The sequence below is a fragment of the Nicrophorus vespilloides genome, unplaced genomic scaffold (assembly GCF_001412225.1).
Source record: "Nicrophorus vespilloides isolate i.1.1-1 unplaced genomic scaffold, Nicve_v1.0, whole genome shotgun sequence".
Lineage (NCBI taxonomy): Eukaryota > Metazoa > Arthropoda > Insecta > Coleoptera > Silphidae > Nicrophorus > Nicrophorus vespilloides.
The window spans coordinates 211,086-227,022 of record NW_017100058.1 but is presented as its reverse complement, the minus strand read 5'-3'; the positions used below and the strand labels follow the sequence as shown (position 1 = coordinate 227,022).

Here is a 15,937-nt window from a genome sequence, read left to right as displayed (position 1 = left end):
TTCTCTCGTTACGAAACGTATTGATTTCTATAGCTGTTGTGCCTCTTAGCTTTCCTCGATATAAGTCTAGTTCTATAAATTACATTTAAGATTATTGTAACCTTACCTAATACGCGACGTAGCTGTATTACGTCTTTATATTTTATCAGCGTTCATTCGAATATTGTATTTTTTAATGAAAATAAACGCTTATGTATTATATTTGTTCCTGAACATTATTACTAAACCGATTACCTTTAAATATTATAAAATCAAATCTATCACATAGAAATTTATCTCATATTTCCTTGAAAAAGGTGAAAAAAAATCACAAATTTCGTTACAAAAATGAGGAAACTTAAACTAAGACCAAATAAAAGAATCCATTGTCGATGTACACAAAAGGGTGACAAAAATAGGTCCATATTGATAAACAGGACATAAGTAATTATTATGATATATGCAACTCTATATACAAATTTGGAATAAAATGTACGTATTTTGAAATCAAATACTTAAAGGTTTTAATTTATTTTATCTTAACGATCTACGTTATTATATTGATACTGAAGTAATATAAAGGCCATAAAACAGGAATTAAATAACTCACCAATCTATAATTTAAATTTAGTAAATGTAATTTGTAGAACGCAAATCTTTTCACAAATTTCGTTACAAAAGTGAGGAAACTTAAAATAAGACAAAATAAAAGAATTTATTGTCGATGAACACAAAAAGGGTGACAAAAATAGGTCCATATTGATAAACAGGACATAAGTAATTATGATGATATATGCAACTCTATATACAAATTTGGAATAAAATGTGCGCATTTTAAAATCAAATGCTTAAAGGTTTTAATTTATTTTATCCTAATGATCTACGATATTATATTGATACTGAAGTAATATAAAGGCTATAAAACAGGAATCAAATAACCCACCAATCTATTATTTAAATTTATTAAATATAATTTGTAGAATGTGAATCTTTTTGAGCGCGTGATAATATATTATAAATTTGTAATAAAATAAAAAACAAAACAACTGTAATTTCGTTTTATTTGCGATTATCAAAATATTATAAATATTTTTTGCCAAGTTACGATTCTTGAATTTTACTGAGACAAGTTTAAAAAAAGTAATTAACTATTATAAAAATCAATATGAATTATAATTACTAAATACTATTTCTTTTGTTTCTACTACTTTCTACTGTTTTTAGTACTTCAGATACCTACTACCATTTATGTTATTTCTACTACTTCTGTTATATCTACTAAATTCTACAATATCTACTATTTTATATGAATTACGCTTTTTCCGCTATTTTCAAATGTTGACTATTTAGTATTTGAAATCAAGTATTTATGATTTGCTAATGTTAGATTCTATTTTAAGAAAATACGATTTTTAAGTGTGAATGAGTTAAATGATTTTGAAGGTGTCGTCAATTGAGATAGTCGTATTTACATTTACTATTATTATGATTCTCAGTCAAATATAATTTGTAGGACTATTATTGTGTAAGTTCTTTGTAAGAGGGGTTAAGATGTAGTCTGGCTAGTGTATTAGTAAAATATTTTTATACGTTTCTTTATTTAGATTGCAGGGAATAAAATAATTATGTATATAAATTATTACAATTGTAGCTATTTATAAGTTAGATTTGGAACGAAGTATATGTAAATAATAAATGCTAAAATAGTGATAACAAGTGTAAATTGTGAATGTGTGTTGGGAATTATCGAGCAGATAAGTAATTATAGGTAGAATGTTAATAAAGGCTGTATCGATTGTACACGTGAAGGAGCAGTGATCGAAAATTGTTATTTTATTAGGTGATTGATGATGCGAGGGAACTGCGGATATCGTTGGAAGAATGGAGATGCGCGATAGTCGTCGGAGTTAAGTGATCAATAATTGTCGAAGACTGAAGCGTGGGTGTGAATGAAAATGGTAAAAAGTATAATACAAAACAATGTAAAAAGGCGGAGCAGTAGCAACAATAGCAGTAGAAATAAAAAAATCCAAAAATAGATCAAACTTTTCCTCATCGCTAATTTGATTATTTTTAACAACAATGCATGGTAGCATTATGTGATGCGTCATTTGTAATTATCGCAGCTTTAGTAATGCTTTGGTCAATGTAAGTGATTATCCATGTTTGATCATTCACTTTTGAAATGTTTAGACAATTTGTTGTTGCGATAATGAAAGTATTAGGTGGCGGCGATCGGAGTAGAAGGAGGCGGCGACCGCGACCGACTTACCGCCGACTTGCGGGATAGAAAATGATAGAACTACGTTCGTGTGGTGGAAAAATTCCGGCGGCGGAATTATAGATTCGGTTTAGTTTATACAAATATCGACCGAGTGTTATTTTCTTCAGTGACATGACGCCGGTCGTGCGGCCAGACACAAAGCACATCGCCAAACGCCAACAACATCGACAACACCCCTACAAATACTCCGTAATCATCCACCTGGATGCTGACTCGTAAGCCTTCACCAATCATCTGCTCTGCAAGCTCCTAGTAAGTCATCATAACCTCCACTTATCACCATCAGCAAATCTAAATTGCACCTCATTCCCTTTCGTAAACAAAGAAGGCAATATGTTAATGACTTTGTAATTACATTTTACCTTCGATTGAAATCTCTGCACGACCCTCTTATTTATTTATATACATACTATAAACAAACCTTTCTTCATTTCACAGGCAATGGAAGACCGCTCCAGGAAGATCAGTTGCTTTGCCTCCTCGGATGTTTCCGCTCCCCCGGTACTCCTCAGGAGGAGGTTGAGCGCTCCAGAAACTATAATGCGAAAGTAAGTAAACCCCCCCGAATCGCCATTGACCTAGTTCCTCAGCTTAATTAAGCTAGTCGATAGATCTTAACTGTGATAAGTAGCACGTTCCTATGCAAAAAGCTCTCAGAAACCTTCGAGACTTGCCTGGGGCCGCATCAGAAATGCGCAAAACAACCTGGTAAATCACCCGCATCATCAAACTAAAACACCTTTCCTTCTTTTTTGTTTTTCTACAGGCACATGCTAGCCCAGCAGAGGGCCGCTTCGCAGGATAGCCAAAACTCTTCGGAGAGTGCCCAAAGCTGCAACTGGCCCATGGACCCGAGCAGCGATCCCAACCTCTCCAAGAGGCGCGAAAGCGATATCCGCAAGTCTACCCTGATGAAACGTTTCTGGGACTCTTCCAGGATACAATTCCCCAGAACGTACTCGGAATGGCAGTACTCGTTCGGTAAAATGAAGCTGTCTTCTACTCCTACAACGCCAGAGCATTCTCGAGGAAGCCGCAAGAATATATTCGAAGCTAAAACTAAGAGTTCACCTAAACGCAAAATTTCTATCTACAATGGCACCTATACTAGTGAATCCAGGAAAAGTAGCGTGGATGAATCGCCTAAGCACATGAGGAAGATCTCACCGAAACCAGATAGCAACAACGAGGATTATGCTGTGTATTCCAGCAACTTTAGTAACGTGACTTCGTCGGAATCTCAGAATACGAGTAGAACAGTGGATAATTTTGATTCTGCTTACGCGAATAGTTGTACTAGCGTTTCTCGGTCTGCTGATACTGCGAAAGAGAATAACAACAATGTCAGTATGCCAATAAAGTACCAATTCGTGTTGAGCAAAGATGCGGAATTTGTGCCGAAAACTACAAACGAGGCTACTCAAACCACCGATACCACAAACTTGAACGTGATTTCGAACGTGCACTTGAGCCAATCGACACTCAACTTAATTTTTAATCAGGTCATGCAAGACGTTTTGAAAAGCAAGCCCGAACCCTCGCAACCTAAAATAATCAACGTACAAACCCTTCCAACATTCAATGTACAAACGAAACCAGAGGACAAACCTACAAGATTGATCAGTGAAGTAAACGTGGGAAGTCCCTACAAAGTGAAAGAATCTCCATTAGTGCCTCGCCTTTCTGCCTTACCTAGATCTACCTCAATGGAAGTGAATATTTCGTCAAATGATTCTTTCGACAAAGACTCCGATTCCTGCAGCCTTGTTGATAGCTTGGAAGATCCGAGCTCTCCAAAAATAAAGAATCCCGAGGATAAGCTACACTTACTTCCAGACAACAGCAGTTCATCAAACAACATCCTCCAGAAAAAGTCCTCCGTCTTTTATATACCAATGAAAAATGAGCCTGAAATGATATTAGAAGAAAATACATCGGGGGATGTTTCCAATCTGCTACCAAGCAAATTAAAAGAGAAACTAATGAAGCGTCAGATCAAGCGGGAAGAGAAGAGGAAGGAGAACAAGATCAGGCACTTCGATGTGCAAAACGGTAATTACAGCACCTACTTTGATACCAGCCCCGAATTATCTGCAAAACCGAAACCGCGCAAAAAGAAAACCACTCTACCCCTCATCGAAAACAAGCCGCTGAAACCAAAATCTTTTTGGTTGCCGCGCAATAAGAAACCCGAGAAATTAACTCCACTTACGAGAGAGTCCAAGAAACCAGAAAGTAAGCAAATTGAGATACTTGAAGTGATGGAGATCGTTGAGCCTACCAAAGTACTGAGTGCGCTTCCAAAGACTAAATCGAAAATACCTGTTTTAGTTCAGCAGCGTTTACCTAAGCTGAGCCATCGCAAAGCGCAGAAACCGGCCTACCTAGATTACACTGATGCGCCAGATCCTAAGTTCGATCAGCTGATTGCAAATATCCTGATCGATTCGCTGAACCGTGAAGACCTGGAGACCAGTCGCCAAAAGAAATTCGACACAATCCCCGAGGAGAAAGCCGAGCAGAACAATAATCCTATCGATAAGGTCGCTGATCTCCTAACTCAGCAGGTCCTCGAGAACAATAACGTTGAAGGTAATGAGAGCACGGAATCCCCAGAAAACGCGCAAATGCCGAAGGGATGGATAACGTTCTACATGTTGCAAAAAAATAATTCACCTGAGAGTACGTCAGACGAAGGTACAAACATTAGCAAACTTTTCACAAAATAAATTAAAATTATTTTATATATATATACATATATTTATATATTACCTATAATAACAGTAACAAATATAAACATTATGCACACAATAAATAAAGCACTTATGTATATATTTAAAAAAAAAAGCAAACCCCCATATCATATAAAGACACAGTTGTTTATTTAGGCACTATAAATATGAAAACCTCTAAGAAGTGTGATAAAATAAGTCAGACACCGAAAGACTCCGATTACAAATCTGAAGAAAGCGACTCGGAGTCTGATAGGGCAACGAAGTACCAGAAAGGAAGCACTTCGAAATGTAGGTGATAGCAAGTTTCTTGATCGTTTAAGAACTAACAATTGTTTGCTACAGGTGGCTGGTCGGTGACTGTAAGTGGAACGAGCAATGGTGAGATAGGACCTGATGTAGAGATGCGACTGAAGTTTCCTAAACTTGTCCAGAAAATTGAGAAAAAAACAAAGAACCGCGACGAGAGTTTCCAATCAAAATTTCCTCCTCTCTCCAACAAAAAGAAAGAATCAGGTAAGAATAATTATTCCATTACATTTTCAACATCAAAAAACAACAATACGTTCTTATTAACAATTAAATCTTTGTAAAATATCGAAAATTAAAAAGTCATTAGGATATATTTTTTAATGTTCGGATTAAGGTTATTAAGTATCCTCTTCCAGGAATCACTTTTGAAGAAATGTGCTCAAAACGACAGTCAGCTCTTTCAAATACAAAACCATATCTAAATGTAAGCCTTTTGTAGGAAATTTGAGTTAAAGCACTGAGCACTTGGGTTATAACAACTGTCGCATAAAACAAGCAATAACTCATTTGTTTAAATTAGGTTGTATATATTTTGATGTATTAAATGCAAAACATCGGAGCATGCATTGAAAGAGTAGAATCTAATTTGTTGGTATATCTTCATCACATTTGTATATACAGTTTGCATGTAATTTCGCACGATTTGAATAACTCACATGACTCTAATATCTGTGTTTTAAATTTTTTAGAGTAAAACTCACGATGGCTTATTAAATCAAGCCAAGTACGAACCTAGGCCTACAAAAACAAGTACTCAAAGGAGATTGTTGCATCGTCCGAAAAATTTAAAGGAAATCACAATTCCTATAGACTCAAACAGGTAAAGCATTTGAAGTGAATCAACAAACAAAACTTAATGATATATTTCTATTCCAGGAATTTAGAAGATATCTTCAGGAAGTTTCCAAATATTCTCGCAGTGAATGGAAATGCTATGAGCCGAGAGAAGAAGTCTTCATTGTCTAAATTAACTGAAAGTGATTTGAAACATTTATTATCCCATTTTAATAAGAACGTGCAATAATTGTTAAGTGACAAATATATATATATTTATAAGTGCTAGATACTCTATACAATATATGAAGCATCGACAAATCTATTATAGACTTATGTAACTAGTATTAATTTGTTAGTGCTTACTTATTACAAGTAAGTAATATTATTTTTAAGCATAAAGTTGTTTTTTATACATTGTTCACATCAATCATAGAACTGATTGTTGCCTTTTTAAATGAAAATATTCTAACTATTGTTTTATTTTTAACTTCAACCCTTTCCAAAATATTCGTTTCTCAAACACATAAGTGCCATTAGAATTGTTAAAAGTTGTGAACTTACTAAATACATGATAAAACCAACTTTATCAGCAAAAAATTGGGGAACTAGTAGACTAAATGTACCAGTCGACGTCAATAATTTATATATCTCTACACGTGTAAAAGTCTTGTATTAGATTAGCAAGACTGTAGAGTTTGTGAAGGTTATAGCAAAAATTGAAAGAATAAACAAAACAAACATCCTTGTATTCGATTTCGTTTTTGCTGTATACAAGACAATAAAACTTAATAATTAACGTTAATCAATTTACGAAAGTACGTCTCTGTAAATTGAATTTGTATAAACATTTCTTATATTAAATACAATAAGAAATAATTAAATAATTTATATTATAATTAAAAAAAAACTTATTGTAAAAATTTATATTTAGTTTTGGTTACGTTATCAATGTTATTACATGTTATCATTGGAACCGCAAATTTCATCATAAGTAGATTAACACAATATGATTTAATTTAACAAAGTTGTTATGTCATATTATGTAGTAGACTAGATAATTATTTTATATTTATTATACTGCTTAACTTTGAAAAATTTTAATATCAAGATATATTTTTGCTACTTATAATGGCTGATTTTATAATATTGATATCAAATGGTTCTAATTTGAAACGTGTAATTACATAGGTATAACTTCCCAAAGTTTCTGAAGAGTATAACCTTCTTTGATGCTTTCAATAGCAATGCCAAGATCTTCGGAGTAAAGAGGCATGCGATCCTTGATATGTCCTCCATCTGCCAAGTAAGCGGTAATGACGTTTGTCATCTCACCTTTAGGCTCCTCCACCTCCGAGAAATCATCGATCAGATGCTGTTTCTGCAGATCCGTTTCCTTCTGATGACTCCACTTATATTCCACCCCATAAATCGGCTTTTTGTTGTACACTAAATACAGCGAGATCAACTCCTTATACACTACGTGCAGCTTCTCCTCGGGATCGATCCGAAATCCCAGTATGTATCCTCCGCTCTCCTGCGTACTAGTTATGACCAGAGCTGTACCGAACTTGGAGTCACGAACTTTAATCTGAAACGCACCGTTATCAAATCATATACATTCAATCAGTCGATCCATACCGTGTCTATTTGCAAATGCGGTAATGAAATGTTAAAGCCTTCATTCATATCGGCAAACCATACCAGTCTAACATTTGAAATTATTAAAGTCCCCAAATTCCCCTGATCACTAGATAAGTTCCAAACGCCATGCAATGTCGTAAAAACCTGCTCCAAGGGTAATATTTTCAGCTGCTTATTGTACACAACGGCGCCCCGTAGTTTCAGCTCGCGATACAATTTCGAAGATAGATAAGCCCTGAAAAGTCACGAATTAAAATAAAATTCATATAAGGTGAAAAAAAAAAACATTTAGCCCTGATTAATCTCAATTGCGTTCCTTTAATTTACATTCCTTTTATTTGAAAAATTCGTTTTATTTGATACCGAGTAAATGGCTGACCTATATTTCTTTCATAAAAAAAATATGTATTACTTAATCAGTTTGGCAGCTATGAAGATTTATGCCGGGACAAAGTTTGAAAGAAATTAGCTAACAAAAAGGAGAGGAGTCATTCGATCTGGACATACTTATGGACTCCCATAACAGAGGTGAAATGACGCATGTTTCCAGGTATCAAATTGGTAAAAATAAATTCGAATCTCGTGTTATTCGAGTTGGTCAGCATGTGCAGAGCCTGAGTCGTCCCGCGGAGTTTCTAAAAAAGATTTTCGTTTGATTTATAAATACATTTATTCTACATATTTTTTTTGACTCTCTGTGCTTCTTTTTTTCCTGTTTGCAACATCGCGTACGAATCGAGAAATAGGACAAATATCTTATAGACATTGAGATAAATTCTATGTGAATATTATGCATAAATCTTTCATGAAAGTATTTTAATGAAATTTAACATTCCTTGTGTAATATTACATTGGTCTAAATATAACTGTTGAATAAACATGGATTAATCTCTCAGAGCAGTAGACTTACTATTATTATTAAGATAGTAAAACAGTCATCAACGTTTATTTACTCTTAACTAGTCATAAAATATACTATTAATCATCTTTCTTTTATCTTTGAGAGATTAGATTGTCCTCTATGAAAAACTTACCGAATTAACAACTTTTGTACTAATACTAATTATGGAATTGAAACCTATTGCTAAAATGAACATTATTTTTTTTTAATCTTTAATTGAATAATAATACTTACATAAATTAATTCTTGGGCTGGATATCGAATGCCATAGAATCCTTAAAGTAGTTATAATCATCCTTCCGCGGTCTCCTCCATTTCCTTTAGTATCCTCGATGTTATCCAACCTATCCACGATCTTCTCTTCGGATTTCAATCGCATCTCCCTGAAACGCAACACCAGTTATATAATTTATCCTGAACAACAATAATAAACACTTCTTACGAAAACGGGATGTCGAATCTGACTTCTTTATCTTCCCACGTTAAGGCCATTTCTTTAAGGTTACCTTGTTGAATGTGTTGGAAGTGAAAAATATCGATCGAGGCTAGCGCAAGCGTTGCGGCTATTGATTTCAGGGAATTTTGTTGCATGGAAACAGAATAATAACAAAGGAATAAAGAAAGAACGGTTTCAACACTCTATACAAACATAAATTAAAATTTTATTCAAAAGCGCACAAAGTTAGTTAAATTTAATCCATTTCCGTCTCCTCTTCCTCCTCTAGCTCTTCCTCGTCCTCGGGGTACATCTCATCGTCGTTGGCATCCTGAAGTATTAATTGTATTAATTTTTTTTTAAAGAATATTATTTTCATGTACATACCTCGTATTGCTGATACTCGGATATGAGGTCGATCATGTTGGATGAAGCTTCGTTGAATTCGACTTCGTCCATGCCTTCACTAATGTACCAATGGAGGAAAGCGCGTTTCTTGAACATAGCTTCGAACTGCTCGTGGATTCTTATAAATATGGACTGAATGGAAGTTGAATTTCCTATGAAGACACCTGACATCTTTAAGTTTGGAGGTGGAATGTCGCAAACGGCAACCTTAATATTGTTAGGAATCCAAGGAACGAAATAGGATGAGTTCTTGTTTTGAACATCGAACAGGGTCTCATCTACTTCCTTCATGGAAACTGCACCTCTGATTATCGTAGCGATTGTTAAGTATCTTCCGTTAAGAGGGTTGCAAGCAGCCATCATGTTCTGACTACTAAACATTTGTTTAATTAAGTCTGGAACGGTGACGTTACGGTATTTGACACTATTTGGAGCTGTGAGAGGAGCGAAGCCTGGCAGGAAGAAATGGAGCCTAGGGAAAGGAACCAAGTTAACGGCCAGTTTGCGCAAATCTGCATTCAATTGGCCTGGGAATCTGAAGCACGTAGTTACACCTGACATGGTATATGAAATCAGATGGTTTAAGTCTTCGTAAGTTGGTATAGCCTTTCTCAGAGTTCTAAAGCAAATATCATATAAAGCTTCGTTGTCGATGCAAATGGTGTTGTCACTGTTTTCGATTAATTGATGCAAAGTTAAAGTAGCGTTGTACGGCTCAATAACAACATCGGACACTTTTGGTGATGGGAAAACACTAAAGGTGTTGATGATGCGGTCTGGATATTCCTCTCTGATTTTCAAAGCCAAAAGTGTGCCCATTCCGGAACCAGTTCCACCGCCGACAGAATGAGTGAATTGAAATCCTTGGAGACAGTCGCATCCTTCGGATTCCTTGCGAATCACATCAAGAACATCCTCGACGATCTCAGCTCCTTCGGTGTAATGCCCTTTGGCCCAGTTATTTCCAGCACCGCTTTGTCCGAAAACAAAATTATCAGGCCGGAAGAGTTTTCCGTAGGAGCTTGAACGCACAGAATTCATAGTACCGGGCTCTAAATCAACCAAAACAGCCCTCGGAACGTAGTTTCCACCGGTGGCCTCATTATAATACACATTGATCCTCTCCAACTGCTGGAGGTTATCGCCGACGTATTGTCCGACCTCGTTAATTCCATGCTCTTCGGAAATCACCTCCCAAAACTGAAAGAATTTATGATGGGTTTCTATAAATAACCTCTGAATATTATGAGTAATCGGATGCCATCAAGCTGATTTAGATAAGAGACAGGTAACGTTTATACGTAATACATCCAAAAACAGATTGATGGTTATTCGATAAAAACGGGTCTTTATTTGCGTTTTTAATTTACCTTGGAGCCGATTTGGTTACCGCATTGACCGATCTGGACGTGGACTATTTCCCTCATCTCACTAGTGTATTATTATCTCTGATGATATGTGCGTAAGGGCGATGCCGACCAAAAAATGATGCAAGCATAGAATTTGTACAGCGCTGTGCAGGCTCGATCTTATCTAATCGTGCCCACCAGTCGGACGGAGGCAGCTAGGTAAACGAAATAAAGTGGAATGGATCGAGGAAAATTTGTTTATTTATTTACTTAATCTATTATATGTGTGTAAGATGTTACATTGCACTTTCGTGTGAATGAAATGATGTATATTTTGATAATTAGAAGTAAATGAAATAAGAAACTAAATATTCTCAAACATATTTACATTTATATTTGTACATACATTAGCAGCTACGTACAGAAACACATCGTTATATATATTTATATACTATGAAGTGAGAAGGAATCAAAGAATCATTTTTTACTCTCCTGGAACTTGCTTTCCTTTATATTACTACTTTTTTTATTACGTAATGTGATATAATATATATTTCAAAATAAATAAAATAAATATGGATTAAGTGAAGCGTCGAGAAGCGAATTAATGAAGGCACCGCCTCGTAATTATGTATATATTTATATATATATATACTTGTATGTCCAGAACTTACTAATTCAAAAATAAAATCAAAATAACAGAAGAGAACACTCCGATTGCAGGAATTCGTAAATGCGATATACACAGTTGGCAGAGGACTAGAAGAAGCTCAAAGACAGTCTATGTGCACTGCACAACGGTGAAAAATAAAAACCGAAAATAAAATAAAAAAATAAATGATGAATATGAAACGAAAACAGCACTAAGATAGCACCCCAAGATTAAAGTATAAAGGTAAGGTCACTTTTTGGCACTATCAACAGAAAAACAAAATGGAAACAAACAAATAAAAATAATATGTGTGTTGTGGAATTGGTAATGAATAGATCAGGATTCGATACCTGCCAAAATATGTACTTGGTCCTTTATAATCGCGACAGAATCAACTTTCCGTTTTGATCTCTGACATCGCGGCATCTACTAGCTTTTTGTGCTTCCCAACGAGTTCGGGTAGATCATACGCTATGGCCACGTCGAGCCTGTTAATGGGGCAACCACGGAAGAATGTGCACGTGGCGGAGAGCTGTTGGAAATCGTATAAAGCGTTCAATCTGAAAAAGTCTCTGTAAACGTCGGGATCGGGGAGATCGTAGCGGGAGATGTTGGTCAAGGTCGACAAGCCTTCGTAGATGTGGTAGTCCTGCGGGTGCTCGATGATCTGGTCAGAAACCTGCTTACGGTTACCGAACACTGACTTGTGGTTGTAGTATGTGGTCAGATAGCAATCCACCATTTTAGCGTGGTTACGTACGCGTACCTAAAAATAAATTCGTGCATACGTAGAATTATTATCAGAGGAAAGATGATCATTCTACTCGGCTATCTTACAGCAAATCTTCGCGCACTGGAGATTTTATTTTCGATCCTTTTGTCGACGGCGGATCGGAGATCCCTCAGAAAGGCGCGTTCCTGAGCCTGGAGCAAGCGCACCGGAGCCCATGCCTCATATGGCCTGGACCACAACGACGTCGTGTACATTACAGGAGGCTGGGCAGATGACATTAGCGGGGAAATGTTCCAAATTAATGCTCCTTGTACTCTCATTAACTCCTCTGGCTTCACTTGATCAGCTTTATTGAGAATAATGCGAGTCTAAAAATAGTCGCCCCCCTCTGCATTAGATACCAAAAATAACCTACGGCTGCATGCAACAAATACCTGATGCTCTCTACCCTTCAGCTGATCCAAAATTGCTTCAGTCTCTGGCCCAACATCAAGTTTGGAGGGGTCGTATACCAAAAAGATGATATCGGCCCTATCAATGAACCATTGGCAGGCGTCATTGAATGGGAACACGCGAGACACCTGCTTGCGTACTTCAAGAATTCCAGGAATTTCGACAATGTTGATCTAAAATTAGATCCAGCATTAAATCATATATTAAACGAAAACAGAACAACAAGTGCCTTTTCCAATAGCTTGCTTGGCAGCTTCAGACCCCTCAAACGCTCCTCCAATCCTTGTCCAAATTTCTGTAGGCCGGCGAAAGTAAAATCGGCCGCCAATTGTGTACCGTCCAGAACCTCTGGTTTGTCTCCGTACATCAAGAGATTGAAATAAGCTGGTGATGGTTCAGCACCTATAACACAATTCCATTCAAATATCAGATTGTTCTAAAATTACAATAAAAACGCACCTGTCCTTAAAGAAGTGCCGTTATATTCATTATCCAATAAATAATTTATAATTGATGACTTTCCACCACTCCACGGGCCCATGAAAAGTACAAGAGGCTTGGAAAAGATTTCCGAATCACCGAAGTGCCTATTGCTCAAGTCTCTGTATTTATAGAGAGTTTCTAATGGTTTAATAGCATTCTCATACAACTTCTTCAACTCTTTCAAAGTAACGTCAGCGGCCTTCTTAAGGACAGCTTCGGCTCCGCTATTACTATCATCCAACTTCAACAAATGATCGACTTGATCTCTTGGCCTCAAATTCTCGGGAATCTCAATATCCAAAATCAATTCCTCTTCCGGAGCTTCTTCTTTGCTCTCTGATTCTTCGGTAGCACTCTCTTCCACTACATTTTCTTCCGCCTCTTCTTTAGATACATCTAATTTAACTTCCTTCGAATCTTCATCTTTAATTTCTACATCAGATTTGTCGCTATCTTCGCCTTCTTTAACATCTTCTTTAGATTCATCTTTATCTTCTTTAGATTCAACCTTACCTTCATCCTCTTTAGATTCAGCTTTGTCTTCGTGAGAACCTTCAGGCTCAGCTTCCTTTACATCATCCTCTTTGGAATCAGCTCCTTCGGTTTTAGCTTCTTTCGAATCGTCTTCTTTAATTTCTTTAGAATCATCATCTTTGGCTTCCTTGGTTTCATCTTCTTTAGTTTCCTTAGAATTGTCATCCTTAGCTTCCTTAGAATCTGCTTCTTTAGTTTCATGGGAATCTTCGTCCTTAACTTCAGCGGACTCCGCCTTAGTTTCTACCGATTCCTCTTCCTTAGTTTCGTCTTGGGTATCTTCTTTCGTATCATTCTCCTTAGATTCTTTATCGTCCTCCTCCTTCACTTCCTCTGATTTATGATCTGCATCTTCTTTGGTATCGTCTTCTTTGCTTTGGTTATCTTCTTGCTCGGCCGAATGCGCTTCCTCTTCCTGTGGTTGATCAGCTTGAAGTTGTTCTTCGGATTCTTTGCCATCATCTACTTGATCTACAGTTTCAGTCGACGCAGCGGCCTCATCCACAGCTTCAGTTGATGCTGCATCATCAGTCTTTTCATCAGAACTTGCGGCTTGCTCTGGTTCAGTATGCGTTTCTTCGGCGGATTCCTCCTTCGCTTCCTCTTCGATGGACTCACCTTCTACTGAATCTTTAGCTTCGCCACTTATCGCGTCGGTAGCCTCTTGAGATTCTCCATCATCTTGAGCGCTATCGTCGTCCTAATAATAGGTATTAAATAATGCATTAAAGTATTAAATTATCTTACTTTTTTGGCTTCATCGTTTTGCTCTAAGGATGCGTCGTGTTCTTCCTAATATTTGGTTTAATTAGATAATGATTTTATTTGTAATACTATAGTCAAACCTGTTGAGTTTCGCTTGCTTCGCCTTTGTCGGTATCGTCTTCTCCGACACTAGTCTCGTGTTCGGAGTCGTCAACGGCGTTCTCCGCACTTGGGGCATCTTCGATTTCCCCGACAGTCGGAGCTCCGGGATCCTCTGGCTCTGTCTCGGCAGTTTCTAGTTCTTTTAAAGCTTTCTCGATGTAAGGTCTACATTCTGATTCGGATGGGCCTTCTACCTCGACCTCTCCTTGCACACCTTTAGAAACCCAACATAATAGCCGTGATTAAAGCAAATAATAAACCAAAAATAAAAAATTATGTAATAAATTGTTAAAGTTGTAACAAGCAATGTACAAAATAACAATTTTACATAGCTTGTAATATTTATATATATAAAGCTGCCATGTTGTAATATTGAATCGACGCTCGAAATGATCTATATTTAAATCGGGTCTAGGGAATCATGAAAGCTGGCAATAGTCCTGTATGTCGTCACGGTGCAGTATGGTAGTTTTTTTTAGATTCGACTATATAGAAAAAAAATCTAATGAAATGAGCAGCAAAATATATAATATACAGCCGTATAAAATTACAAATTACAAATATTCGAAATGAGCGAAATGCAAAGCGACTTTTATTTATAGACTGTTGGAGCGGGCGAAGAGAGAAAGGATAGAAAGAGAGCAGCCGTTGCGTACGAAATCATTTTCATATTATTAGATTGCGACGGACTAAAAATAAATTAGTGAAATATGTAAACGTAAGACCATAACTAGGGTCGTTTATCGGGTCTTACATAATTCCGGATTGGGATTTCTGGTTGTATCGAGGGAGGAAAAACGCTTATGCGCTCGCCTGGGGATCGGATGGATGGGTGGATGGCAGGATTTAAATTTTACTTTGGAATTTTTTCGAATTTTTTCCGCGATTTTTATTTATAATGCCGAGCCCTCACGTCCTTTATATGACTTTAACTCACTCTGCAAGGTAGTGGCGAGAAAAAGTAATCCCAATAAAAGACACGAGAACTTCCACTTTCGGCTGATCTCCATAGCCGCTCCGCACCACGTCTCACATGAACACTTAACACTGAGAGACACTAGCCCAGATTAAGGTGGTCCATAACGCGTCCCGACGCTTTGCAGTGGCGTCGTTTGCGACCTTGTGCACATATGTTGCTACTTTCAGCCTACAGGTACAAACCCGAATCCCGCACATCCAGAATCCACGCCAAACTGCCGGAGGAAAAAAAATCGAACGCCACTGCTTTTCAAACCGAAACTCTTGGCCAACCGTACATTACATTCAATAATCCAAATTTGTACAATAAAACCAACAAATCGCAAGTATTTTTATCCTCTGACTAAATCGGAAGGTGCAAGGAAGGACCTATTTTTACAAAAACTTTTGCAGTTTCTTCAATTATTTTTAGGTTTGC

The 15,937-nt window shown here is 36.8% G+C and overlaps 4 protein-coding genes across 11 annotated transcripts; 1 reads left to right on the top strand and 3 right to left on the bottom strand.

The window, feature by feature from the left end:
• The first annotated feature begins 1,720 nt into the window (after positions 1-1,720).
• LOC108566777 lies at positions 1,721-6,393 on the top strand. Of its 8 annotated transcripts, none has more exons than XM_017926814.1 (9): positions 1,721-1,937; positions 2,371-2,515; positions 2,702-2,811; positions 3,030-4,960; positions 5,140-5,286; positions 5,341-5,511; positions 5,664-5,731; positions 5,997-6,127; positions 6,184-6,393. In XM_017926814.1, exons 3-9 carry the CDS (start codon positions 2,705-2,707, stop codon positions 6,329-6,331), a joined length of 2,703 nt encoding a protein of 900 aa, XP_017782303.1. In that variant the 5' UTR covers positions 1,721-1,937; positions 2,371-2,515; positions 2,702-2,704; the 3' UTR covers positions 6,332-6,393. The 8 variants fall into 8 exon arrangements, with proteins under 8 accessions (XP_017782303.1, XP_017782308.1, XP_017782305.1 ...); XM_017926819.1 differs by lacking the exon at positions 1,721-1,937 and having other exon boundaries at positions 1,958-2,515; positions 3,030-4,315; positions 4,595-4,960; XM_017926816.1 differs by lacking the exon at positions 1,721-1,937 and having other exon boundaries at positions 1,958-2,515; positions 3,030-4,498; positions 4,595-4,960.
• An 803-nt stretch (positions 6,394-7,196) lies between these two features.
• On the bottom strand, positions 7,197-9,141 carry LOC108566751 (Bardet-Biedl syndrome 5 protein homolog). Its single transcript, XM_017926780.1, has 6 exons — positions 9,069-9,141; positions 8,861-9,009; positions 8,760-8,809; positions 8,233-8,360; positions 7,723-7,960; positions 7,197-7,672 (listed from the first exon to the last, which is right to left on the bottom strand). The coding sequence occupies exons 1-6, from the start codon at positions 9,116-9,118 to the stop codon at positions 7,265-7,267; spliced, it is 1,023 nt and encodes a 340-aa protein (XP_017782269.1). The 5' UTR covers positions 9,119-9,141; the 3' UTR covers positions 7,197-7,264.
• Positions 9,142-9,302: 161 nt separating this feature from the next.
• Positions 9,303-10,998, bottom strand: LOC108566773 (tubulin beta chain-like). Its single transcript, XM_017926807.1, has 3 exons — positions 10,841-10,998; positions 9,450-10,670; positions 9,303-9,393 (listed from the first exon to the last, which is right to left on the bottom strand). The coding sequence occupies exons 1-3, from the start codon at positions 10,895-10,897 to the stop codon at positions 9,319-9,321; spliced, it is 1,353 nt and encodes a 450-aa protein (XP_017782296.1). The 5' UTR covers positions 10,898-10,998; the 3' UTR covers positions 9,303-9,318.
• Positions 10,999-11,188: 190 nt separating this feature from the next.
• LOC108566761 (sarcalumenin) lies at positions 11,189-15,623 on the bottom strand. Its single transcript, XM_017926793.1, has 8 exons — positions 15,479-15,623; positions 14,520-14,755; positions 14,422-14,466; positions 13,117-14,374; positions 12,887-13,059; positions 12,639-12,830; positions 12,309-12,572; positions 11,189-12,237 (listed from the first exon to the last, which is right to left on the bottom strand). Exons 1-8 carry the CDS (start codon positions 15,549-15,551, stop codon positions 11,863-11,865), a joined length of 2,616 nt encoding a protein of 871 aa, XP_017782282.1. The 5' UTR covers positions 15,552-15,623; the 3' UTR covers positions 11,189-11,862.
• Between the last annotated feature and the right edge of the window lie 314 nt (positions 15,624-15,937).

Bases quoted from the DNA above. Each gene is read 5' to 3' on its own strand.
- LOC108566773 (XM_017926807.1), bottom strand. From the start codon at position 10,897: ATGAGGGAAATAGTCCACGTCCAGATCGGTCAATGCGGTAACCAAATC. The intron at 10,671-10,840 runs GTAAATTAAAAA...AAATTCTTTCAG, and splicing joins GTAACCAAATCGGCTCCAAG to TTTTGGGAGGTGATTTCCGA. The intron at 9,394-9,449 runs GTATGTACATGA...TTAATACTTCAG, and splicing joins CCGAGTATCAGCAATACGAG to GATGCCAACGACGATGAGAT.
- LOC108566751 (XM_017926780.1), bottom strand. From the start codon at position 9,118: ATGGCCTTAACGTGGGAAGATAAAGAAGTCAGATTCGACATCCCGTTT. The intron at 8,810-8,860 runs GTAAGTATTATT...TGTTCATTTTAG, and splicing joins CAGCCCAAGAATTAATTTAT to CAATAGGTTTCAATTCCATA. The intron at 7,673-7,722 runs GTATGGATCGAC...GGTGCGTTTCAG, and splicing joins CGCATTTGCAAATAGACACG to ATTAAAGTTCGTGACTCCAA.
- LOC108566761 (XM_017926793.1), bottom strand. From the start codon at position 15,551: ATGGAGATCAGCCGAAAGTGGAAGTTCTCGTGTCTTTTATTGGGATTA. The intron at 12,831-12,886 runs GCACTTGTTGTT...ATCTAATTTTAG, and splicing joins CAAGCAAGCTATTGGAAAAG to ATCAACATTGTCGAAATTCC. The intron at 12,573-12,638 runs GTATTTGTTGCA...GACTATTTTTAG, and splicing joins TGAAGGGTAGAGAGCATCAG to ACTCGCATTATTCTCAATAA.
- LOC108566777 (XM_017926814.1), top strand. From the start codon at position 2,705: ATGGAAGACCGCTCCAGGAAGATCAGTTGCTTTGCCTCCTCGGATGTT. The intron at 2,812-3,029 runs GTAAGTAAACCC...GTTTTTCTACAG, and splicing joins CCAGAAACTATAATGCGAAA to GCACATGCTAGCCCAGCAGA. The intron at 5,287-5,340 runs GTAGGTGATAGC...TGTTTGCTACAG, and splicing joins GAAAGGAAGCACTTCGAAAT to GTGGCTGGTCGGTGACTGTA.